At 47.3% G+C, this 27,379-nt stretch overlaps 1 protein-coding gene and 1 long non-coding RNA gene across 3 annotated transcripts in view; one reads left to right on the forward strand and one right to left on the reverse strand.

Annotated features, from left to right (window-relative positions):
• LOC138798560 (uncharacterized) overlaps positions 1–17,778 on the reverse strand; it is a 48,398-nt gene extending 30,620 nt beyond the window's left edge. Inside the window, exons 1-2 of one of the 2 annotated variants that reach the window (XR_011364102.1) lie at positions 17,186–17,778; positions 13,821–13,961 (exon numbers count right to left, since the gene is read on the reverse strand). This is a non-coding gene — a long non-coding RNA (uncharacterized lncRNA). The remainder of the gene's footprint in view (positions 1–13,820; positions 13,962–17,185) is intronic. The other variant, XR_011364101.1, reaches the window with a different exon arrangement.
• Positions 17,316–27,379, forward strand: part of MKLN1 (muskelin 1) — a 54,103-nt gene continuing 44,039 nt past the window's right edge. The window contains exon 1 of the mRNA XM_069979059.1: positions 17,316–17,607. Within this exon, the coding sequence (XP_069835160.1) occupies positions 17,534–17,607 (74 nt within the window). The 5' untranslated portion in view covers positions 17,316–17,533. The remainder of the gene's footprint in view (positions 17,608–27,379) is intronic.

Raw genomic sequence — 27,379 nt, forward strand, 5'->3', positions numbered from 1 at the left:
CTGTATGCCACTTCTCCCTCCCTCCTATATGCCGCTTCTTCCTCTCTCTCCCCCATCTGTATGCCGCTTCTCCCATCTGTATGTATGCCACTTCTGCCTCCTGTATACCGCTGCTGCCTCCCTCCTGTATGTCGCTTCTCTCCCCATCTGTATGCCGCCTCTCTCCTCCATCTGTATCCCATTTCTCCCTCTTTCCTGTATGTCGCTTCTCTCCCCCATCTGTATGCCGCTTCTCTCCCCCATCTGTATGCCGCTTCTCCCTCCTGTATGCCGCTTCTTTTCCCGTCTGTATGCCGCTTCTCTCCCCGTCTGTATGCCGCTTCTCTCCCCGTCTGTATGCCGCTTCTCTCCCCCTGTCTGTATTCCGCTTCTCTCATCCTGTATGTATGCCGCTTCTCTCCTCCTGTATGTATGCCGCTTCTCCCTCCTGTATGTATGCCACTTCTCCCTCCTGTATGTATGCCACTTCTCCCTCCTGTATGTATGCCGCTTCTCTCCCCCATCTGTATGCCGCTTCTCTCTCCTGTCTGTATGCCGCTTCTCCCTCCCTCCTGTATGCCGCTTCTTCCATCTGTATGTATGCCGCTTCTCCCTCCTGTATGTATACCACTTCTCCCTCCTGTATGTATGCCGCTTCTCCCTCCTGTATGTATGCCGCTTCTCCCTCCTGTATGTATGCCGCTTCTCCCTCCTGTATGTATGCCGCTTCTCCCTCCTGTATGTATGCCGCTTCTCCCTCCTGTATGTATGCCGCTTCTCCCTCCTGTATGTATGCCGCTTCTCCCTCCTGTATGTATGCCGCTTCTCCCTCCTGTCTGTATGCAGCTTCTCCCTTCTGTCTGTATGCCGCTTCTCCCTCACTCTCCCCCATCTGTATGCTGCTTCTCCCATCTGTATGTATGCCACTTCTCCCTCCTGTATACCGCTGCTGCCTCCCTCCTCTGTATGCCGCCTCTCTCCTGTATGTCGCTTCTCTCCACCATCTGTATGCCGCTTCTCCCTCCTGTATTTATGCCGCTTCTCCCTCCCATCTGTATGCCGCGTCTCTCCCCCATCTGTATGCCGCTTCTCCCTCCCTCCTGTATGCCGCTTCTCTCCCCCATCTGTATGCCGCTTTTCCCTCCCTCCTGTATGCCGCGTCTCTCCCCCATCTGTATGCCGCTTTTCCCTCCCTCCTGTATGCCGCTTCTTCCATCTGTATGTATGCCGCTTCTCCCTCCTGTATGTATACCACTTCTCCCTCCTGTATGTATGCCGCTTCTCCCTCCTGTATGTATGCCGCTTCTCCCTCCTGTATGTATGCCGCTTCTCCCTCCTGTCTGTATGCAGCTTCTCCCTCACTCTCCCCCATCTGTATGCTGCTTCTCCCATCTGTATGTATGCCACTTCTCCCTCCTGTATACCGCTGCTGCCTCCCTCCTGTATGTATGCCGCTTCTCTCCCCCATCTGTATGCCGCCTCTCTCCTCCCTCCTGTATGCCGCGTCTCTCCCCCATCTGTATGCCGCTTCTCCCTCCCTCCTGTATGCCGCTTCTCTCCCCCATCTGTATGCCGCTTCTCCCTCCCTCCTGTATGCCGCTTCTCCCTCCTGTCTGTATGCCGCTTCTCCCTCTCCCCCATCTGTATGTATGCCACTTCTCCCTCCTGTATACCGCTACTGCATGTATGCCTCTTCTCTCCATCTGTATGCCGCCTCTCTCCTCCATCTGTATGCCACTTCTCCCTCTCTCCTGTATGTAGGCCGCTTTTCCTTCCCTCCTGTATGTATGCAGCTTCTCCCTCCCTCCTGTATGCCGCTTCTCCCTCCCTCCTGTATGCCACTTCTTCCTCCCGTCTGTATGCCGCTTCTTCCTCCCGTCTGTATGCCGCTTCTCTCCTCCTGTGTGTATGCCGCTTCTCTCCTACTGTCTGTATTCCGCTTCTCTCCTCCTGTCTGTATTCCGCTTCTCTCTCTCTCTCCCCCATCTGTATGTATGCCACTTCTCCCTCCTGTATACCGCTGCTGCATGTATGCCGCTTCTCTCCCCCATCTGTATGCCGCCTCTCTCCTCCATCTGTATGCCACTTCTCCCTCTTTCCTGTATGCCGCTTCTCTCCCCATCTGTATGCCGCCTCTTTCCCCCATCTGTATGCCGCTTCTCCCTCTCTCCTGTATGTAGGCCGCTTTTCCTTCCCTCCTGTATGTATGCCGCTTCTCCCTCTCTCTCCCCCATCTGTATGTATGCCACTTCTCTCCCCCATCTGTATGCCGCCTCTCTCCTCCATCTGTATGCCACTTCTCCCTCTTTCCTGTATGCCGCTTCTCTCCCCATCTGTATGCCGCCTCTTTCCCCCATCTGTATGCCGCTTCTCCCTCTCTCCTGTATGTAGGCCGCTTTTCCTTCCCTCCTGTATGTATGCCGCTTCCCCCTTCCTCCTGTATGCCGCTTCTCTCCCCCATCTGTATGCCGCTTCTCCCTCCCTCCTGTATTCAGCTTCTCCCTCGCTCCTGTATTCCGCTTCTCTCCCCCCATCTGTATGCCGCTTCTCCCTCCCTCCTGTATGCCGCTTCTCCCTCCCTCCTGTATGCCGCTTCTTCCTCCCGTCTGTATGCCGCTTCTCTCCCTGTCTGTATGCCGCTTCTCTCCCTGTCTGTATGCCGCTTCTCTCCTCCTGTCTGTATGCCGCTTCTCTCCTCCTGTCTGTATGCCGCTTCTCTCCTCCTGTCTGTATGCCGCTTCTCTCCTCCTGTCTGTATGCCGCTTCTCTCCTCCTGTCTGTATTCCGCTTCTCTCTCCTTTCTGTATGCCGCTTCTCCCTCCTGTCTGTATGCAGCTTCTCCCTCCTGTCTGTATACTGCTGCTGTACCCTGCCTATGTGCCCCTGCCCCCTCCCTTGCTCTGTGCTCCTGCTGTCCCCCACCTATGTCCCTGCTCTCCCCTGTCTATGTGCCCCTGCCCCCTCCTACTTGCTATGTGCTCCTGCTGTCCCCCACCTATGTCCCTGCTATCCCCTGTCTATGTGCCCCTGCCCCCTCCCCCCTTGCTATGTGCTCCTGCTGTCCCCCACCTGTGTCCCTGCTGCCCCCTGCCTATGTGCCCCTGCCCCCTTCCCCCCCTGGCTATGTGCTCCTGCCCCCCTCTCCCCCCCTTGCTATGTGCTCCTGCCCCCCTCTCCCCCCCTTGCTATGTGCTCCTACCCCCCCCCCTTGCTATGTGCTCCTGCCCCCCCCTCCCCCCCTTGCTATGTGCTCCTGCCCCCCCTCCCCCCCTTGCTATGTGCTCCTGCCCCCCCTCCCCCCATGTGCTCCTGCCCCCCCTCCCCCCCTTGCTATGTGCTCCTGCCCCCCCTCGCTATGTGCTCCTACCCCCCTTGCTATGTGCTCCTACCCCCCTCCTCCCCTTGCTATGTGCTCCTGCCACCCTCCCCCCCTTGCTATGTGCTCCTGCCCCCCTTGCTATGTGCTCCTGCCCCCTCCCCCCTCTTGCTATGTGCTCCTGCCCCCCCCTTGCTATGTGCTCCTGCTGTCCCCCACCTATATGTCCCTGCTCCCCCCTGTCTATGTGCCGCTGCTCCCTCAGTGGGAGTCTTAAGGCCCTATTCCACGGAACGAATGTTGTTCGTATTCGGACGATATCGGCCGCTACGAACGATAATCGTCCCGTGGAATAGAGTGCAACGATCAGCCGACATCGTTCATGTCGGCTGATCGTTGCAGTCGCTTGTTTTTCAACATGTTGAAAAACAAGCGACTGATACAGCAACGATCTGCTGCTGTCGCTCCGTTGAATAGGAGCATCGGCAGCAGACGCTGCTGTATCCTATGGGCTGCCCGGGCTATCAGCGATCCTCCAAGCAGCCCCCCCCCCCCCCCCGCAGCTCGTCGCCGCCCCTCCCGCACTCACCCGATCGCTGCAGCCGCACTGAATAGCAGCAGCAAGCGGGGAACGAGGAGCAAACGAGCGCTGAGAGCGCTCGTTTGCTCCTCTTAACGACCGGTGGAATAGGGGCATTATACAGTGCAGGATACAGGGGATCTGTGTTATCACCTGAGCTCCTGCAGCTGTAAATCATCAGATACCAGTGCAGCAGCTGCCCGATCAGAGCACTCAGTTTGGTCCTAGTTCTCTGCCCTGTACTCAGTTATTTTGGGGTCACAGTCACATGAGCCGAGTACAGGGCAGGGAACTAAGCCAGACTGTGAGTGTTCTGATCGTGCAGCTGCTGCACTGGTATCTGACGATTTACAGCTGCAGGAGGAGCTAAGGTAATAACACAGATCCCTTATATCCATCGTAAAGCAACTGCTGATGGTTTGTTTGGTGTATTCCCCTATAGTTATATAATCACTGTGAAGTATATTGCATGTGTATGCTGGGAGTTTTTGTCAGGTCCCAGACAGATAAGGTACCAGTACATACATGTATTATCCTCCACAGTGATTATATAACTATAGAGGAATACACCAAACTATCAGCTCCCAGGACAGGAGTTACTGCTATCCAGAACTATTGGCAACTATTTGTTTCACTGTAATTGATACATCTGTACAGGCAGCAAATATTGTAACCAGTCACTGACTGCAGCAAACTACAGTCACTTATTACAGTCAGCAGCTCTTGTTTCACTGAGGTGGCTGCATATAGGAGAGCAAAGGGTCTCTCCTACTCCTATCTCCTATTTATTATCTATCTCTCTATCTCGTTCAGATAATACTCCACGGCAACTCCGATACGTGTCAAACGTGATTCAAATTTATTCCCTCTTGTGATACATCAAATAAATAGTGCAGCACAGCAAATACAGGATGCGACATTTCAACCGTCTTTTTCAAGCCTGGGAGACCGTTGAAACGACGCATCCTGTATTTGCTGTGCTGCACTATTTATTTGATGTATCACAAGATGGAATAAATTTGAATCACGTTTGACACGTATTGGAGTTGCCGTGGAGTATTATCCGAACTGTATTAGTTTGGTCCATGGTCGGGACCTATCTACTGGCACCCACACATCTTGAAAGTAGTGCTGCTTTTCGATATAGTGAAGCTATCTATCTATCTATCTATCTATCTATCTATCTATCCTCTACCTGTGTAATGTGTGACACTGCTGATACCAGAGAGCAATAGCCTGTACTCTCCTGTATATATATTTACTCCTACCTGTGTAATGTGTGACACTGCTGATGCCAGAGAGCAATAGCCTGTACTCTCCTGTATGTGTATATATATATATATATATATATATATATATATATATATATATATATATATATATATATGTATATATCCCCTACCTGTGTAATGTGTGACACCAGAGAGCAATAGCCTGTACTCTCCTGTATGTGTGTATATACCTCCTCTACCCGTGTAATGTGTGACACTGAGGTGTAGTATGAAGGGCTAGGGAGACTTGTTGTAGGTGTACTTCTATGCAGACAACAACAAAATGGCGCTGCCCAGCAGTACACATATCACCTTTCCACTCTTTGTTCCCTTGTGAAGAGAGGAGGGAGGTGATGATGTCACAGCAGTTGAGCAGAGTCTGCCTTTTTTTTCAGCACAGCCGTATTTCAGGTTACTTTTACCAGCAGTTTTTCTAGGGGCCATCACTGGGAAATATGAAAAATTAGATAATGAATTTTTCCTATTTCTTTACATGTAAAAAAAATAAAATAAAAACACACTTATAAATTAACAAAAAAAATAAATTAAATTTTATCATTTTCAATTTTTTTTTTAACTTTGTGACACATTCCCTTTAAGGGCTGATGGTTGCAACCCACGCAGCTTTGTTGGTACTGTAGCACTAAGATTTAAACTGATGCATATAATTGGATCTGAGCGGATTGATATATATGTTTAAGGGAAAAGGTTCTGTATAACTTGTAATTTATTGATTAATATCTCTTATCTTTCCATACTAAAGAGCCCAGTCCATTGAGTGACACTGTCCACTGGACTCCTTAGAGGGGTTAACCAGCGCTACAAAAACATGGCCACTTTCTTTCAGAGACAGACCCACTCTTGGGCGGGGTTTTGCTGCTCAGTTCCATTGAAGTGAATGGAGCTTAATTGCAAACTGCACCTGCACTGGAAACAAGAGGTCATGTTTTTGTAGCACTGGATAACCCCTTTAACGCAAATGTACCATTAGAATTAGTGATGTACCTAATGTACCATTAGGAGTTTTTTCACTACCTTGTTGGCGCAGTCGAGTGCACCGGACCCTTTTCTGTACCGGAGGCCTGGCGCCCCCAGTGTAACAATATCCCCTCCCCTTGGTGGTGCGGCCATGCTTGATTCTAATGGAGGTACATTACGGAGGGAAGAGGATATTGTTACACTGGGGTGCCTGGCCTGCCTCAGTGCTTAAAGAGGATGTACCACCTGGTGCATCCTTTTTAACCTGAACCGACAGATCGATCGGCGCCGGCACGCGGCTCCATTCATTCTAAGCGAGCCGCGTCATACAGGGGAGGGAATTCCCTCCCACTGGCGGCGGCCCGGCCGACCTCCAGTGCTTCAGCACCGGCCGGTACTGCTGGATGGAACGGCGCCGTACACGGGAACCAGACGGCGGTCCGAAAAACAGACCACGGCACCGGCTTCCCCGTGCCGGCGCCGATCGATCCGTCGGTTCAGGTTAAAGAGGATGTACCGGGTGGTACATCCTCTTTAAAGCGAACCGCTGCACAAAATAAATGGTGCCGATTGCGGGAAGAGTTTTGAAAAAAAGGACTGCACCGCTGGGATCCCCACGCCACCAAAATTTTTTTCTACTGCTTCTAATGGTACATTTGCTTTAACCCCTTAGTGACCGCCATGCTGCCTTTTAACGGCGATCACTAATGGTCTTTATTCCGATGCGAACGCCTTTTAACGGTGTACGCATCGGAATGAATTGCCGCCCGGAATGAATTGCCCCATCCCCCCCCCCCGGTAACTGCCTGGAGCAGAAGTTTCTCCGCTCCGGGCAGTTTGACCCGTTAAATGCCGCTGTCAAAGCATGACAGCGGCACCTAACAAGTCGGACGGCGCCGTGGGTCACTTACGCAATCGCGATGTCCTACGGTGCCATCCGGTGTCCTGGTGGTCTCCATGGTGATCCGGGGTCCTAATGAAGGCCCCCGGGGTCACCATGGAGATGCCTCATCCTGACAGGGGTGGCCGTGGCTATTGCTTGTCAGCATGAGGCATGATACAATACATTGCAGAACATTAGGTACTGCAATGTATTGTATCAGTGATCAAAGTATTTTACACTAGTGTACAGTAATGTACACTAGTGTAAAAGTAAAAAAGTGAAAAAAAGTGTGCACCAAACACAACACAGCCCCCCCAATAATAAAAATGCATTACATTCCCTATACCCAATAAAACATCACATAAAAGTGATCAAAAACACAAATCCTATACATATTTGTTATCCTTACGTCCGTAACGACCCAATCTATAAAACTATATCAACAATTATACCGCACAACACACGCTGTAAAAAAATAAAAAAAAACAGTACAAGAATAGCTGTATTTTATCAATTCACATTAGAAAATACGTCATAAAAGAGATCAAAAAGTCATATACTTATAAAACTTGGTACAATAGAAACTACAGATCTTCCCGCAAAAAATAAGCCCAAAACCAGCTCTGTCACGCAAAAGATAAGAACGCTATGGATCTTGCAATGTGGCGACAGTTTTTGTGGGTTTTTGCTAGGAAGATGGTTTCTATTGCGCCAAAGTGGTAATTGTTAAAAAAAAACTACACAAATGTGGTATCGCCGTAACCCTAGTGACCCAGAGAATACATGTATTATGTTATTAGTGACCGCCGATACGGATTTTTACGTCGATCACTAATGGGCTCTATTCTGCTGCCATCAGCTCTTTATGGCGATGGCAGAATAGTGCAGCGGCGCCGGTAATGCCCGCAGCCCCCTCCTCTCAGCTACCGGAGCTGAGGGGTTGGGGCAGAGTGTGGGCTCAGTCCCGGCCAGTCCCCTCACCGGCGATCGCTGTTATTACCAGTATAGCGGCGGCCACCGGTAACTGACATTGACAGTGCAGCTGAACGCTTTCATCTCTTCTCACCGTGAATCCACGGTGAGAGGAGATGAAAACATGTCCCCCCCCCCCTGTCCACAGAATTAACCCTAGTGACCTGGTCACTGACCCTCCCCTCCCTGGGCAGCCATCTGATCCAAGATAGCCACCGCCATCACTGTGAACAGACTCTGTTCACAGTGATGGATTCCTAAAAATGATCAAAGCTCCATTCTCTCCACCACCCACAGAGAGCATGGAGCAATAATCGGTGACCACCCGGTGTGGTCCCAGTACAAGTGATCAGCGGTATATACTATATACCGCTGATCGCTTGTTCCAAATGGTGCCGGCACTTTTTTACCCGTCACCAAAGTCAAGTGCCCCGGATTAGCTGTAACCACCCCAGATTACCCGTAACCACCCCAGATTACCTGTAACCACCCCAGATTGCCCCTCACCCCCCCAGATTGCCCGTAACCATCGCAGACAGCCCGTAACCACAGATGATTGCCCGTAACCACCACAGATTGCCACAGACTGCCCGTAGCTACCCCAAATTGCCTATAACCACCCCAGATTGCTCGCAACCTCCCCAGATTGCACGTCGCCTGCCCAGATTGCCCGTAACCACCACAGATTGCCTGTAACCACCCCAGATTGCCCGTCGCCTCCCCAGATTGCCCGTAACCACCACAGATTGTCCGTAACGACCACAGATTGCTCGCAGCCACCACAGATTGCCCGTCGCCACCACAGATTGCCCATTGCCACCACAGATTGCCCGTCGCCACCACAGATAGCCAGTGAATACCACCAGATTGCCCGTCACCACCTCCAGATAGCCAGTGAACACCCCCAGATAGACAGTAAACACCTCCAGATTGCCCGTAACCACCCCAGATTGCCCGTAACCACCCCAGATTGAGAAATTTCAAACTAAACGAACAAATTATTGGAAAAATTCTTTTGAATACTTTCCTCTAATACCTGTGGGGTCAAAATGGTCACCACACCCCAAGATGTATTCTTTGAAGGCTGCACTTTCCTAAATGGGGTGACTTTTGGGGGGGGGGGGTTATTCTGATGACACTACAGGGGCGCTGCAAATGCACCTGGCGCTCAGAAACTTCTTCAGCAAAATCTGAACTGGAAATGCTAATAGGCACTCCTTCCCTTCAGTCCCGCTGTGTGCCCATACAGTGGTTTACGCCCACATATGGGGTACCATTGTACTCAGGAGAACCTGCGTTACAAAATTTGGGGTGCATTTTCTCTCATGTTGCTTATGAAAATGAGATACTTTAATCTTAACAAATATATTATTGGAAAATTTCTATTTTCCATTTTTTTCTGGCCTAATTGTGAATACTTTCCTCCAGCCCCTGTAGGGTTAAAATGCTCATTATACCCCTAGATAAATTCTTTATGGTGTCTAGTTTCCAAAATGGGGTCACTTATGGGGGTTTACAATATACAAGCCTCCTAAATCAACTTAAACAAAGAACTGGTGCCTAAAAAAAAAATCAGTTTTGGAAATTTCATGAAAATTTCATAATTTGCTGATACATTTCTAAGCCCCGTAACACCCTAAAAAAGTGAAATATGTTTACGAAATGAAGCCAGAATAAAGAGGACATATTGATAATGTGACTTACTAACTAATTTTCGTCATGTGACTTTCTTTTTTTAGAAGCAAAGAATTTCAAAATTCGTAAAGTGCAAATTTTTCATGATATTTTGATGTCTTTCACACAAAAACACACAAGACAGTGACCAAATTTTGCCCCTAACATAAAGTACCATATGTTCCGAAAAAACAATCTCAGAATCACTAGCATATGTTAAAGCATCACTGAGCTATAAGCGCATAAAGTGAGACAGGTCAGATTTTGAAAAATGAGCCTGGTCATTAAAGAGGTAGTGCGGCGCTAATAAAATATTCACAGAATAACACACATTACAAAGTTATACAACTTTGTAATGTATGTTATGTCTGTGAATCGCCCCCTTCCCCGTGTCCCCCCCCCCCCCGCCCGTGTACGTGGAAGTGTGTGGTGCATTATACATTACCTGATTCTTGTCAATGCCGTCCGCCATCTTGTGCCAAACGTCATCTTCGGACGGACGAATCGCTGCCACTGTCCCCCCTCCACCACGTCACAACTGTGCTCAGCCGCGATTGGAAGAGCACAGTTATGCTCAGCCAATCGCAGCTGAGCGGCTGATGACGCGGCCGCGTAACTTTGTAATGTGTGTTATTCTGTGAATAATTTTTTAGCACCGCACTACCCCTTTAAGGTCCAACTAGGCTTGGTCTCTAAGGGGTTAATGCAGAATGATCCATGATTTCAAGCAGTGTGTTACAAGTTGTACTGAAACTTTCCCACAAAGATATACTGTATATCAATCTGCTCAGCTCCTTCTTCTCTATAACATGATGCTGATAGCTTAGTTACTATTTTTATGGTGACAGGTTTCCTTTAACTCTTTGAGGACCAGGCCCAAAATGACCCAGTGGACCGCGCAAATTTTGATCTTAGTGTTTCCGTTTTTCCCTCCTCCCCTTCTAAGAGCTCTAGCACTTTCAGTTTTTTATCTACAGGCCATGTAAGGGCTTATTTGTTACAGGAATAGTTGTACTTTGTAATGGCGTCTTTCATTTTACCATAACATGTATGATGGAATTCCAAATATATTATTTATGAAGATATAAATTGGTGAAATCGCAAAAAAGAATGCAATATGGTAACGTTTGGGGGGTTCCTGTGTCTACGTTATGCACTATATGGTAACAGCGACATGATACAATTATTCTATAGGTCAGTCCGAACACAACCATATGCAGGTTACACAGATTCTCTAATGTTATATATGTATTTTTTAATGAAATCCTTTTTTTTGGCAATTAATTATAAATAAAATGGGACTATTGTGACGCTTATAACGGTTTTATTTTTTCACCTACGGGGCTGGATGGGGTGTCATTTTTTCCGCCATGATCTCTAGTTTTTATTAATACCATATTTGTGAAGATCGGACGTTTTGATCACTTTTTATTAATTTTTTTATATATATAATGTAACATAAAATCGGTAATCCGCGCACTTTTTCCCCTCTTTTCGTGTACGCCGTTTACCGTTCGCAATGACACTTGTTATATTTTAATAGATCGGACAATTACGCACGCTACGGTATATTATATGTTTATCTATTTATTTATTTTTATATGTTTTATTTATATAATAGGATAGGGGGGTGATTTCAACTTTTATTGGGGGAGGGGTTTTGGGGTAGTGTGTTAGTGTTTTTAACTTTTTTTTTTTACACTTTTGAAGCCCCTTTGGGGGACTTTTACATACATTACTTGGATTTCTACACTGATGAATGCTATGCCTATGGCATATCAGTGATCAGTGTTATCGGCGCTCTGCTCATTGAGCCTGCCTGTGCAGGCTTAGAGTAGCAGAGCGCCGATCGGACCGCATGGAGGCAGGTAAGAGACCTCCAGCAGTCCGTTTTACCGATCGGGACCCCCGCAGTCACACTGCGGGGGTCCCGATCGGTAAGTGACAGGGGACTCCCCCTGTCACTTACACTTAAACGCCGCGGTCGCGCCGCGATCGCGGCGTTTAAGGGGTTAATGACACGCGGCAGCGCGATCGCGGCAGCGTGTCATTGCCGGTGAGGTCCCGGCTGCTCACTGCAGCCGGCCCCCACCTCCTATGAAGCGCGCTCCGCTCCGGAGCGCGCTTCATAGCGGGAATAACACCCAGGGCGTACAGTTACGCCCTAGGTCGTCTGGGGACAGACTTCCATGGCGTAACTATACGCCCTGGGTCGTCTAAGGGTTAAAGGGGTTGGCCACTTTATAGCAAAATAGGTCAGTACAAAGTATTAGTAAGTGTGCTCACTGTATATACTGACAGCAGCTCCCTGTGTACCTCATGGAGCTAATATCAGACTCCCCTCCTCCAGACTTGGCTGCCCTGCTCTGTTTTTTTTTTATAGTCCATAAAATGGCTGGCATGGAGGAGCATGTGACATGCCTTGTCCCCTGTCACCTCCATAGACATATGGTGGACAGTGGTGGACAGTGGGGGGAGGGGCAAGGTCACATGCTCCTCCATGTCAGCCATTTTATGGACTAAAAAAAACAGAGCAGGGCAGCCCAGCCTGGAGGGGAGTCTGATATTAGCTCTATGAAGTACACAGGGAGCTGCTGTCAGTAAGTACAGTGAGTACAGGTACTAATACTGTACACTGAGAAATTTTACTATAAAGTGGCCAACCCCTTTAAGTATTCCTTACTCACTGTACTGTAATTCATTTTAAAAGTTTGAACTGCCACAGCCGCATGGCTGCATCAGGACAGGGCCATTCAAATGAATGGATCCACAGTCTGTCTGCAATTGCTGACAGAAATTACAGACATGTGACTATATCCTTAGGATATGTTCCCACAACTACTGTCTATTGTCCGTCTTTTTGGACAGCCATCATTTTGAGACGAAAATATGTCAGTAATAAGCATAATATGGACATATTTCTCAAAATGATGGATGTCCAAAAAGATGGCCGTAGGGCACCCAGAAAAAGACATTGTGGGAACACAGCCTAAAGGCCCTATTCCACGGAACAATTCTCGTCCGTTATGGCCAATAATCGTTCCGTGGAATAGAAGGCAACGATCAGTCGACATTGTTTATGTCGGCTGATCGTTTCCTCGTTTGTCTTTTAAACATTTTGAAGACAAACGACTGTGATAGCAGCAATCTGCTGCCGTCGCTCCGTGGAATATGAGCCGCAGCGGCAGACAGCCACTATCTTCTATGGGCTGCCCGGACGATGTAGCGACCACCCTGGCAGCCCCCCTGCAGCTCCTCCCGCACTCACGGTAACGAGGAGCAAATGAGCGCTTGTAAGCCCCTATAACACGGGGCGATGCTGACAGCGCTTGCTTGCTCCTCGTTGCCCGCTCGCTGTCACCGCTATTTCACGCGGCAGCAGCAAGCAGGGAGTATGGGGGGGGGGGGTGTTAGGGTGCGGGGAGGCTGCCCAGATGATTGCTAGATCGTTCGGGCAGCCCATAGCATATGACAGCGGTCTGCTGCTGCCGCTCCTATTCCACGGAGTGACGGCAGCGGATCATTGCTGTATGAGTTGTTTGTCTTTCAACATGTTGAAAGACAAATGACTGCAACCATTAGCCGACATCGTTCATGTCGGCTGATCGTTGCCTTCTATTACACGGAACAATTATCGGCCAATAATCGTTCCATGTAATAGGGCCTTAACTTGCAGGGGGAGCAGTGGCGCTCAGGGCCCGGCGGCCTCCAGCTCAAAAACGGAGTGTGAGTGGGCCTGGAGCTGCAAGCTGCTCCTCCTGCAGGTCAGAGTGCCCCCTGCTACATCCACACAACACAAGGTCCTGTGGTGTGTACAGGGGTGTATCGGTATTGCTATCACACACACAAATGAATATCACTACAACTACTACTCCATTTATCTACTTCTGCCCCCTTCATCTACTATACCTCTATTACTACACCTCTACTACTACACACATTATTAATACTAAAAAAAAATAATAATTGAGAATTAAATAGAGATAATTATGGCCATATCGCCCATCCCTACCTTCCCCTTAGATTTCATATGTTACACAGTGAAGTACATAAAATAAATACACAGGATGGGGTCATATAACTAGTAATAATAGTTAACTAAAACAATTTTAATAAATAATGTAAAAGGGTTTTATTTGTGCTGAATCAGAACGAGGCTTGGCATACCTGGTAGTGGAGCAATTTACAGTCATAGCGAGGATTGGAACACATGCATTAGTAGTATAGTCATAGTGAGGCTTGGAATACATGAAGAGTAGCAATGGAGGCGGTGCCCGAACACAGCATGTTCATATGTTGATCTGGTTACTATCCATATAGGAACAATGTAGTATAATAGGAATATGAGTACAAGAATACAAAATTAAATACATTGCAGTGGTAATAAATTGGGTCCACTACATATGTACTTAGTAGAAAAAAGTATAATATATGGAGTAGAAGCAATGCAAAAAGAGAGAAAACTAACAAATTTAGCAGAAATATGAACAGATGAAACATATAATAGCTAATCCCTTTCTAACCACATATAGTAAGTGGTGCACTGACATAGACAGGGTTTAGGCATGCCACAATATGTAACAAGATATTGCTGGAGGAGAAACTGTAATGGTTAACCCCTTAATTCCACTTTTGACGTTAAAGAGGATGTACCACCAGGTACATCCTCTTTAACCTGAACCCACGGATCGAACGGCGCCGGCACGGGGAAGCAGATGCCGCGGTCCGTTTTCAGTACCGAGGCCCGGTTCCCGTGCACGGCGCCATTCTATGCACCAGAACCAGCCGGTGCTCAAGCACTGGAGGTAGGCCGGCCCGCCCCCAGTGGGAGGGAATTCTCTCCCCTCCATGACGCGGCTCCCTTAGAATGAATGGAGCCGCGTCATACAGGGGAGGGAATTCCCTCCTACTGGGGCGGGCGGTCCTACCTCCAGTGCTTGAGCACCGGCCGGTTCTGGTGCATAGAACGGTGCCGTGCACGGGAACCGGGCCTCGGTCCGGAAAACGGACCGTGGCACCGCCTTTCCCGTGTCGGCGCCACGTAACTTATCCAAGTCCTCCTATGAATGTTTTCTCCTGACAAAATATACCTCATGTTAGTGGTAAATTTTGCTTGATACATTAACCCTTTCTTCGCTAAAAAATCTGAAGTATCATAAAGTTGAACAATCTGCTGCATTGTTCTAGTGTTAACATTTTCTGCATGTAACTAAAATAGCCGCACAACACAAATGAAATAAACATTCACATTTACAATAGGTCTACTGAATTTAGGCATAATTTGGTAAAGGTCCTTTTACATTTTAGGATCTTATAGGTACAGATGAGCAGAATTACAGTAAGTGCTGAGTGCCTTACACTTGGCATTTGACTCCGGTGGCAGAAGATGATACAAGCTACAGCCCTAGGACTGCATGGAAAGTGTGGTAAGAGCTGCACAGCAGTATTTTCACGTACATGTATGTGGGATTGCACTAGTGTGTAGCAACATCAGATGTACACGTATGTGAATTTGGGTCAAGGTTAAAAGACCTTCCCTATAAGACTCGAAGGGGATGGGTGTTTGGAGCTAACTAATCCAATATCCATGATATGAAAGCCGGTTGTCTTGAAACACTGTGGAGGAATCCATAAGAAACCCTGTCATAGTCCTCATTGATTCTGTTCTTGAGTGTCTGGATTGTGCAGCCTACAGGTAGATCACACATTCAGATTCAAAGTTAATATATAATGTGATGCAGAAAACATCATTAGTGGTGTTATATATAAAATTTGTATAATAGTGAGGCAACACAAGAGTTTTGGCTGCATTTGAAGCTTTCAAGTTTGCTTGGCACAAGAATATTCTGTTGAGATATTTAAGGGGGGGTTATAGTGCTGTGGTTGGTTGTAATGGGCAACAACAGACCATATTCCTCCACATTACAGGACCAGCAATGTGGATGAGAATTGTGAAATATCTACACAATGAACATTTTTCTGACTGAAATCCACCTGTGGTGCACATATTATAGTCCTGTCAAACTGCAGACCTATCAAACTGTGAAGGTTCGGCAACCTTCTCTGAACCCGAACACTTGGCTACTGATTCCCTGTGGCTGAAGAAGTTGGATGCCACCTTAGGGCTGCCAGGAAAACATGGATACAGCCTATATCCCCTATTAAACTGGGCCATCAGAGGGAACAAGTGAGCATCGACCTGTCAGGTCAGCATTCGCTTGCTCCTCGCTCCCAGCGCTATTACACGCACCAACAGCGAGCGGGTAAGTGCGGAGGGGCTCCATAGGTGATAGCGGCAGCAGATCATTGTCTTTCGTTTTTCAGCATGATGAAAGATGTTAAAAGACAATAATCAGCTGACACTATGCATGTTTGCTGATCGTTGCCTTTTATTACACAAAGAGATTATCGGCTGTAATGGCCGATAATCCGCCAAATACTTCCGATAATCACTTTGTGTAATAGGGCCTTATGACTCCCAGAAAATTAAACCAAACAGTTTGACAGGTCCACTCAACACTAGACATGTCAAGAATTTACATTTAAGAGCCAGTTCGCATGGAGTAAATTCGTCGAAATCCCACCTGCTTCAATGTGACACTTTCCCTATGGGAGCGCCGCGGCTGTCTGCTCAAAGAATTGACATGACAGCAGATTTGACATCAATGTAACTAAGTAACTGAACACAGCATCAAATCTGATGTGGATCCTCTACGTGTGAACGCACCCTAAGGCTATGTTCCCACACAGTATATTTGGTCAGTATTTTTCAACCAAAACCAGGAGCGGATTGAAAAACACAGAAAGGCTATGTTCACACACTGTTGGAATTGAGTGGATGGCTGCCATTTAAAGAGGTACTCCGGGCAGGGGTTATTTTTAGGGTATGGCCGGGGAAGGGGTGGAAATAGAGGCCGCCGGTCACTTACCTCCCCGGTTCCAGCGCCAGGTACCGGATTGCATGACGTCTCAAGGCAGCTCAGCAATTCAGCGCTCGTAGCGGGGTCCCGCCTCAGCTGCTGAATGGCTGAGCTGCCTTGAGACGTCATGCAATCCGGTACCTGGCGCTGGAACCGGGGAGGTAAGTGACCGGCGGCCTCTATTTCCACCCCTTCCCCGGCCATACCCTAAAAATAACCCCTGCCCGGAGTACCTCTTTAATGACAAGTAATTACCGTTATTTTAAAACAATGGCCGTTCTTTACCATTATATGACGCCCATCCACTAAATTTCAACAGTATGTGAACAGAGACTTTCTGTGTTTTCAATCCACTCCTGGTTTTGGTTAAAAAATACTGAGCACAAATCCTGTGTGGGAACATAGCCTCACAAAGTGTTTTCTTCTGCAAGTAATCGGTGGATTTACTCTAAAGTCAATGGAAAGTATCCCCAATGGATCTGCTCTGCAGGACAATTTCCCTGCAGATTTCGTGTGGATTTTCCACCAGAGGGAAAGCAGTGTATCCAGCAGACGTGAAGATGTAGTACCCGCCGGGATGAGCTGAAGCCTGACCAGCGCCACCTAGCTCACCTTGTTGATGGACAGGGCAGATGCCACCCAATGTGCCCACCTCAGGTGCCTGGCAGGAATCTGTAGTGAGATGGTGGTCAGTCACGTCATGCTCCCTGTGTAGATGATGAGCGCCGGTCACCGTGCCTGAGCCCCGTACACACACGGGGTAATATCGCTACCTTACCTACAGCCACCGTGTACCGGCGGGACTGGGAGCTGCTGCCGCCACCTCACGTACTGTCCGGTACGGGGCAGTGTCAACATCTCCCCTCATGCTCACCTCGTGTGTCATCTGTCACGCAGCCCGCCCACCGGTGTCTGTGTCTTTAAGAGCCGAGCCCCGCCCCCTGTCTTCCTGCTGACAAGATGGCGGCGGAGAGCAGAGTGCTGTCTTATACCGTGTACAAGTGGAGCTCCTTCTCCTCCAGTTATCTTCCGGAGTGAGTAGTCAGGGCTCTGGGCACGGCGCTTCCCTGCCGGCTGGGTGGCAGTGTGTTGCCGGCGGCCGTTTCTCTTTCCCGGAGTGGCGTGCGGAGGCCTGCTGCTGGATGTGGGACTGACACTTGTGACACCCGGGCTGCTCGGCCACCGCGCTCCCCGCCTGCTGCGCTCTATGTGGCGGGCAGGAGGAGGAGAGCGCACTGGCTTCTGGTGCAGTTATATGCGCGGGACGTGTCCTCTGTAGGTCAGAGCCTCTGCAGTACTGCCCCGGCCACTGGGGGCGCTAGAGGGGAGTGTCATGTATCATCAGCCCTGCTCGGCGTGCTAAAGGGCTGAGTACTGGGCACAATGGCGGCCGTGTAATATACTGGCTTGCTGGCGGCTTCACTACTTCTACTGACTTTGTGTCCCGTTCTTAGGACCGATTATTGGAGTTTATTAGCTGGTAATGCTGTGAGCTGCTTATATCAGGTGTGAGTGGAGGCAGTCAGCAGCAGCATAACCCACTGTGCTTGGCCAGCTCAGCTGCTTACCTAGGCTCCTATTACACACACACATACCTGACAGAAGCCAGGAATAGATTTGAAAAGAGGAGATATCTCAGTCTTCCTTTATGACTTGTTCTCTGGCTTTGGCTTCAATGATCTGTCAGATTGCTGTCAGAAAAATCTGTGTGTGTAATAGGGCCTTGAGGATGTATGCCATCATTGTGTGTTCAAGCACTTCAGGTTACCTTTAGGGTATGTTCACTAGGGTACTATTACACGAAACAATAATCGGCCCTATACGGCCAATTATCGCTCAGTGTAATAAACACAACGGTCAGCCAATGACCACGATCATCATTGATATAGGTTGAACCTATAATTGTTGGGTGCTGGCCGTGCATTGCTATGTGTAATAGCGGTGCGCGGCTGACTATATGTAAAGTGCATACATTACCTGTCTAGGCTACTCTGCTCCGCTTCTCCCTGGGTCCCGCGTGCTCCAGCTTCAGAGCAGCCTGTCTGAGCTGAAATGCCGCTCAGCCAATCACAGGCCGGGACCACCGCTGCCATTGATTGGCTGAGCGCAAGAGGAACCCTGCAGCATGGACAGGTAATGTATACACTTTAAGCAAGGTCTGCAAGGACATCGGTAACAATGTCCATGCAGCCCTTGTTAAACGATTATTGGGCCGTGTAATAGGCCCAGTAAACGAGCGCCGATTTAGCAGATCAGCACTCGTTTACAGTTATTATCGGGCCCCCATCAGGCCATGTAATAACACCCTTAGGGGTGTCAGAGCTGAAAATCTAATGGCAGTAAATTTTCTGGAAAAACTGTGGACTCCCGCCATCGCTCCCTGCACTGGCTCTGATACAGGAGTGCTCAGTAGTAGTCATTGTGTAACATTTGCTGCTGCTAGTTGTATTCATAACTCCAAGAAAATCTGCTTATGGTACATTTATGTTGTGACAATTTTTTTAAATATCTGAGTGTACACCAACAGAATGACGTTATAGAAAATTGATTGAATCATCCAGCAGCGTACAAGTAATGTAACATACAGTAAATGTTAACATTGGAAATAATATAGAGACCCCTTCCCCTTTAATAAAGCCAGACAGTCCCCAGAACAGGTTGACATTTATGTCCCTGTAGTTTCCCTAAGTGCCACATTAGTAAGTAGCATTGCATCTCTGGGAAGACTATAGCTGAACTTGTATCCACAGGTGGACATTGGCAGCTGGGCATACTTTAGTGACTGGAAATCATTGGTTTTGAATGTGGATTAGGTCATTCTTCCTTTTAAATCTATATGTTCAAATGTACCATTATTGCTTCATATTTTACATGTGAATTTGTACAGGGAAATTCCATGTATTGCCGTACAATATGTATGGTCAAGATTTAGGAAAAAAGAACTTTCTGCATGGAAATCGATTTTCATTTTTTTTTTTTTTTTTACCCATTGAATTCAGTAGGAAAGAGAAGAACACTCGCCAAGCCTAGTGCATCCACAGCAAAATCTACAAGTCCAGATAAAAGTTTATGCTTAGTTCTATCTATAATAAATGCTGTACATACCTGATCTCCTGTGCCCTTGTGGTGAAACTTTTCTGGTCCCCTCACACACTCTGTACACTTGCGATGACGTGTTTATGTATGGCCACATCATTGCTGGAACCCAGGTATACAGAGACTGGCAGGGAACCAGGGAAGTGTTGCCACAGGGTTTTTTTATTTTTTTTATTTGACAGTTCAGGTACTCAAAGCAGGATTTTTCTCACCAAACATGATTTAGGGTGCGTTCACGCCTACAGAATCCGCAGCAGATTTTTCTCACCAAACATGATTTAGGGTACGTTCACACTTACCGGATCCGCAGCTGATTTTCTGCTGCGGATCCGCAGCTGATTTCATTTAAATAACTGAACACAGCATCAAATCTGCACCATCAAATCTGCTGCAGATCTGCTGCGAATCCTGTAGGTGTGAACGCACCTTTAGGGTGCCTTCACACCTACCGACTCGCAGCGTTAATAATAGGCTAGGTCCTGGCAGATCACTGTCAGTACATACACGCAGCGGTCTGAATGACCGCTTCGTGTATGTAAATCTGCCGGACGCTTGACCCCTTCTTATGCCGGCCGCCTCCCGCTCCGCTTTGTATACATACCTCCTCGCTTCACGGGGTCCCGGCGTCCTGCTCTCGCGCCCGGCCAATCAGTGTGATGCCCTGGTAAGGAAACGTGCTGGTAGATCAGCCAGCACGCTTCCTAACCATCCCCTAACCTGTCCCCTCCGTCCCCTGTACATAGAGCCTGCAAAGTTAGTTTATTAGTCTCCCGGGCTCTATACAAATTACCATGTAAGTAGTCACGGTAGGCGGGTGGCTTCTTCAAGTAGTCACCGTGGGCGGGTGTCTTCTTCAAGTAGTCCGTGTCCTGGGCCGGCTCCGGCGCTGTAATCACGCCCCTCTGGGCGTGTGTAGAAAGCGCCGCATGGTGACGTGATTAGGGGGGGCCGGCATTGCACGTCGGCCTGGCCGACGTCTTTACTAAGCTGCGCATGCACAGTGCAGCCGGAGAAGACGCCGCGGCCCTGCGCGGCGTAGTACAGCAGCGGCTTCACCCACAGTACTGCGCATGCGCAGCTTAGTAAAGACGTCGGCCAGGCCGACGTGCAATGCCGCCCCCCCCCCCTAATGACGTCACCATGGGGCGCTTTCTACACACGCCCAGAGGGGTGTGATTACAGCGCCGGAGCCGGCCCAGGACACGGACTACTTGAAGAAGCCGCCCGCCCACCGTGACTACTTACATGGTAATTTGCATAGAGCCCGGGAGACTAATAAACTAACTTTGCGGGCTTTATGTACAGGGGACGGAGGGGACAGGGGGATGGTTAGGAAGTGTGCTGGCTGATCTACCAGCACGTTTCCTTAACTTTATAGCCAATTTTTGTGTGATTGGTTCCCTTTAAGCGGCCGGCAGATTTACATACACGCAGCGGTCGTTCAGACCGCTGCATGTATGTACTGACAGTGATCTGCCAGGACCTAGCCGACTCGCTGCGAGTCGGTAGGTGTGAAGGCACCCTTAGGGTACAAACCCACTTGACGTATTTGCTGCGTGAATCAGTCTTAAAAATAAGCAGGCAAAACTCAGGTTGGCTTTATACAATTGCTCTGCGTTAAAATACGCAATTGCGTATTTTTGAAGCGTGAAGCTACATGCGTTTTTTGCACAGGTTGTTAACAACTGATGCTTTGCTAACAACAAGCTTCACGCTTCAAAAATACGCAATTGCGTATTTTAACGCAGAACAATCGTATAAAGCCAACCTGCGTTTTGCCTGCTTATTTTTAAGACTGATTCACGCAGCAAATACGTCAAGTGGGTTTGTACCCTTATGGTGCGTTCACACCTACAGGATCTGCAGCTGATTTTCTGCAGCAGATTTCATTTAAATAACTGAACACAGCATCAAATCTGCTGCAGATCTGCTGCAGATCCTGTAGGTGTGAACGCACCCTTAATGTGGATTTGTTGTGCAGATTTTCTGCTGAAATTTTGTGGTAAATCCATTTGTTGATATGCAAAACAAGAGTCCGTGGAGCCTCAGTTACGAGTCTCAAAACACGGGATAGCCAGATATCTCTAGCCTGTTGCCAACGGGGTGCCTCCATGATGGGGAGAGCACCACACCACCCTGATAAATAACCCCTTAAGTCCCACTCGGTTGCGAGTATTGGAACATAGACAGGGAAACAACAGGGTGGCCCCTTTTGTCAATGTCTAACTCAAGGTGCGAGTATTGCGATCATGACAAGGGCTTGCAAAGGCAGGCTTCCACCCACAGACAGCCGTTTCGGGGTTTTTGCCCCTCGTCAGTGTGGGGTAGGATTCTGGCTAGTTGGGGCAATAAAAATCAACCAACAAAACACAGTAATCACTGAACTCAAGGAGAACAGTGAAAAAAAATTCCAATGAAGTACTCAATCAAGAGTCTCCACTGATGCCCCCAAAAATTTAAATATGCAAAACAAGAGTCCGTGGAGCCTCAGTTACGAGTCTCAAAACACGGGATAGCCAGATATCTCTAGCCTGTTGCCAACGGGGTGCCTCCATGATGGGGAGAGCACCACACCACCCTGATAAATAACCCCTTAAGTCCCACTCGGTTGCGAGTATTTTTCACTGTTCTCCTTGAGTTCAGTGATTACTGTGTTTTGTTGGTTGATTTTTATTGCCCCAACTAGCCAGAATCCTACCCCACACTGACGAGGGGCAAAAACCCCGAAACGGCTGTCTGTGGGTGGAAGCCTGCCTTTGCAAGCCCTTGTCATGATCGCAATACTCGCACCTTGAGTTAGACATTGACAAAAGGGGCCACCCTGTTGTTTCCCTGTCTATGTTCCAATACTCGCAACCGAGTGGGACTTAAGGGGTTATTTATCAGGGTGGTGTGGTGCTCTCCCCATCATGGAGGCACCCCGTTGGCAACAGGCTAGAGATATCTGGCTATCCCGTGTTTTGAGACTCGTAACTGAGGCTCCACGGACTCTTGTTTTGCATATTTAAATTTTGGGGGGCATCAGTGGAGACTCTTGATTGAGTACTTCATTGGAATTTTTTTTCACTGTTCTCCTTGAGTTCAGTGATTACTGTGTTTTGTTGGTTAAATCCATTTGTTGAACTCAATGAAAAATGGCTGGCAATTTACATTCAGTAAAATCTTACAATTTTATTTTCCATTCATTTTTACAAAAACTTTTTTGTAACTTTTTCCACTTTGTTTGACTGTTTTCATTGCAAAAATACCCCACTAGTATCCAAATTGCATAAAAGCATTTGCTGTAGTAAAACTGAAAGAGATCACTAGAGGAAAAAGAAAACACAGGTTTATTTCATGTACCCAGGTACCCTGGTCATTAGGTCAGCAGAGAACAGGGCTTGGGGTCTTTAAAGGGCAACTCCAGCCAGTACTTACAGTAGCTGCTGTATGTCATAGACATAAATATGTAGGACATACAGCTGCTGAGGTTGCCCTTTAAGGCTATGTTCACAATGTGTCCTGCTGTGACTGTCTAAGGTATTTTGATGGCCTTCTCCAATGTAAGATTTTGTTGTATATCAATAATGGATGCAGCTAAGGGTGCGTTTACACAGAAAGATTTATCTGACAGAATTTGGAAGCCAAAGCCAGGAATGGATTTGAAAAGAGGATAGATCCCAGTCTTTCCTTTATGACCTGATCCCTGTTTATAGTCTGTACCTGGTTTTGGCTTCAAAGATCTGTCAGATAAATCTGTCTGTGTAAACGCACCATTAGTGATGTCCATAGATACATTCAGTGCATGCACCAGGAAAGCTCTTACTTCAAGAACTTATTGGAGATAAGCTATTAAAAACTGCAGTGTTCCCGTGCACAGCAAATATTCTATAAACCCTTTGAACTCTTTTGCTGTCAGGACAATGTTTGGCCAACAGCTACTTTGGATGCACCAAATCTACTAAAATAACTGCACTAGATGATCAAGTGTGAAACTTGTCAGTCTGCATGCTTCTTTCTTCACAAAATGATTAGAACTGGAGAGACTAAAAGGATTCTATGATCTAAATGCAATTGAGTCAGTGAAAAAAACATAAGGTAATGATAACATGATAAATGTTTGTGAGACACCTTGGGTTCAATGGGGCTGGGTGACACTGTACTGCTGCACTAGTCCATGTTTTTAGAAGTAGCCTTGTCCCTTTCCTTTGGGCTTCTTAATATTTTCAGAGTACACCAATGTTTCTTAGTATAACGCTCTGTGCATGCAGTGTTCAAGCCTTTACAGTAGCATACTTTTGCATTGGGCCCAACTGTTTATAAAATATATATATATATTAAGGTGGCCCTTTATATAGGAAAGTGTAGTCCTGTGTTTTCATATGCAGTTAAATAATAAGACTGGCTTTTGGTATGTGAATAAAATTACCATTACCATTAAAAAGAAGCAGCAAAGTGGCTGAGATTTCCAAAATCTCAAGCTCACACTTGAAAAAATCCACAAAAATATTCTATTAAGCGGGTAAGTTTAAATCCATAGGTATTATGGAACCTGTTGTGGATTTGAAATACTTTGGGCATCTACTAAAACTGTCTAATCTTTAGAGGAACACTCTACAAATGGGCGGTTTAATAAATCTTGTGCATATGTTGACTTTCAGGTTTCCTTTAGGGTATAAACCCACACACCGTATAAGCAGCGTATTTACTGCTGCGATACGCAGCAAATACGCAGCAAACACGCAGCAGATTAGATCTAAATAACTGAACACAGCATCAAATCTGCCCCATCAAATCTGCTGCGTATTTGCTGCGTATCTGCTGTGTATACGGTGTGTGGGTTTGTACCCTAAAAGATTAAAATCAATCATTAGTTTCATGCTGCTTGAATGAGGGGCAGCAAGCACAGGGGTAGGCTCCCTTATCACAGTGATTTACCCACCGCTGCTGTTATAACTTTGTTCGGTAAAGGGGCTTTGAGCCTTTGAGAAGGTTTCTCCACCCTTGCTGGCCCTATTGATCTGTGTCTCCCTATACACAGATAGGAAGAGATCTATTAGTCAAGCCACCAGCGACTGTCCTGAAGCCCCATTTCCTCTGAAGTTATAGCTCTGATTATTCTGAAATGGCACAGCTGTTCAAAGCAAATCATATATGATTGTAGTAAGGGAGCCTGACCTCCTTTAACACCTTACTGCTCTGTGCCCTACATGCACAGCACATGAGTGGTGGGGCGTTGCGACACAACCCGAGCTAGTCATACCTGGGGAGTACTGGCTGCTATTGGCCAGCACTCACCGTTAATGACCGATGGTGGTCGTTTACCCACTTAAATGCTGTGATTAATAGCTTCACTGAAAAATCACAGTCCTGTACTCAGTCGACACCTCTGCAACACTATTATGGGATGGTGTTCTGTAGAGGTGCCTTTACACAGAGAGGTTTATCTGCCAAAGCCAGGAATGGAATTAAGAAAAAGGAGAAATCTCAATCTTTCCTTTATGACCTGTTTATTGTCTTTTCCTTGGCTTCACAAATCTGTCTGATAAATCTGTGTAAAGGCGCCCTTAATGTGGCAGTATGTATATGCGCTCCAAAATCCAAGTAAAGAGGAACACAGTAGAGAGCATGCTACATTTATACAAAGCATGTGCATGCTTACTTTAAGGGTAACGTCACGCGTACCAGATTCGCAGCGGATTTCACGCTGCGAGTTTGCCGTGAAATCCGCTGCAAATCATGGTAGTGTGAAGTTCAACGGGGTTACATACCCGCAGTGGAATTAACATTCCGCTGCAAGTATTTAACCTGGCCCCTTTAACCCCGCAGCCCTGGCCCGGATCATACATTACCTGCTCGGCACCACGGCTGTGTGTGAGGCTCCTTGCTCCCTTTGGTCCCGCTCAGCCATTCAGTGCTGCCGTGCACTGATTGGCTGAACAGGACAGACGGGAGCTAGGAGTCTCACATGCAGCCCTGATGATGAGCAGGTAATGTATGCTGCGGGGGGTTAAAGGGGCCGGGTTACATAATTTTCATTCCGCTGTGGGTATGTAACCATATTGACTTTCACTATACCAGGATTCACAGCGGATTTCGCTGCAAACTCACATGAAATCCACAGCGAATATGGTATGTGTGAAGCTACCCTAAATTGCTACTCCTATTTTAACACAGTTAGGCCGTGTTCCCACAGAGTAAGACACCGGCCGTTCTGTGACCCGGACGGGTCACTGAACGTCCGGTATCAGAGAAGATCATCCCAAATTCAGTGGCAGTGAAGATCATCCGGCCGGTACTACAGTACCAGACGGATGATCTTCACTGCCACTGAATTCGGATGCGGGCACATCCGTGCACACCCGCATCTGAATTCCCTGTTGCACACAATGTGTGCAATGATAGGTTTTCTGCAGCCGCTATTCAGTGGATAGCAGCCGCAGAAAACTGACATGTCTGTTTCTTGTGGCGCTCCTAGGAATCCTGGCCGAAGTGTATAGCGGCAGCACTACGTAAGTTCCATAGTAATCACAGCCGTTGTTACAATGGCAGTGATTATTACAAAACTTACGTAGTGTGAACATAGCCTTATACTTTAACCCCTTAAGGTCAAAGCCAATTTTCGTTTCAGCGCTTTTGCTTTTTCCATTTTATGTTTAAAAGTCCATAGCGCTTGCATTTTTTCACCTAGAGACTTATATGAGCGCTTATTTTTTGCGAAACCAATTGTACTTTGCAATTACAGGCATAATTTTTCCATAAAATATGTTGTGAAACCGGAAAAAAATCATTTGCGCTGTCAAATTGAAAAAAACGAATTTGTTTTGATTTCGGGGAGTTTTGTATTTACGCCGTTCGCCCTATGGTAAAACTGACTTGTTATGCATGTTCCTCAAGTCGTTACGATTACAACGATATATAACATGTATAACTTATATTGTATCTGATGGCCTGTAAAAAATTCAAACCATTGTTAACAAATATATGTCACTTAAAATCGCTCCATTCCCAGGCTTATAGCGATTTTATCCTTTGGTCTATGGGGCTGTGTGAGGTGTCAGTTTTTGTGCCATGATGTGTTCTTTCTATCGGTACCTTGATTGCGCATATACGACTTTTTGATCGCTTTTTATTACATTTTTTCTGGATTTGATGCGACCAAAAATGCGCAATTTTGCACTTTGGGATTTTTTTGCGCTTACGCCGTTTACCGTGCGAGATCAGGAATGTGATTAATTAATAGTTCGGGTGATTACGTGTGCGGTGATACTAAATATGTTTATTAATTTATTTATTTATTAATTTATATTTATAAAATGGGAAAAGGGGGGTGATTTGGACTTTTATTAGGGGAGGGGATTTTTTATTAATAAACACTTTTTTACTTTTTTTTTTTTTACATACACTAGAAGCCCCCCTGGGGGGCTTGTATATACATAGCACTGATCTCTCATAGAGATCAATGCTGTGTATATACACAGCAAAGATCCATTAGATCGGTCATAGATTGCTATGCTATGCCACAGCAACCTATTGCCGAGCCGGGATCAGCGTCATTCCGACGCTGAGGCCCGGAACGGGCAGAAGAACGGATCTCCCCCCCGCGATCGCATCGCGGGGGGGGGGGAGATCCGTGCCACTAGACACCAGGGATGCACGGAGGGAAGCACTTCAATGCAGCTGTCAGGTTTGACAGCTGCATTGAAGGGCTTAATTAGCCGGCGCGGCAAC

The sequence above is a fragment of the Dendropsophus ebraccatus genome, chromosome 1, assembly GCF_027789765.1.
Source record: "Dendropsophus ebraccatus isolate aDenEbr1 chromosome 1, aDenEbr1.pat, whole genome shotgun sequence".
Classification (NCBI taxonomy): Eukaryota; Metazoa; Chordata; class Amphibia; order Anura; family Hylidae; genus Dendropsophus; species Dendropsophus ebraccatus.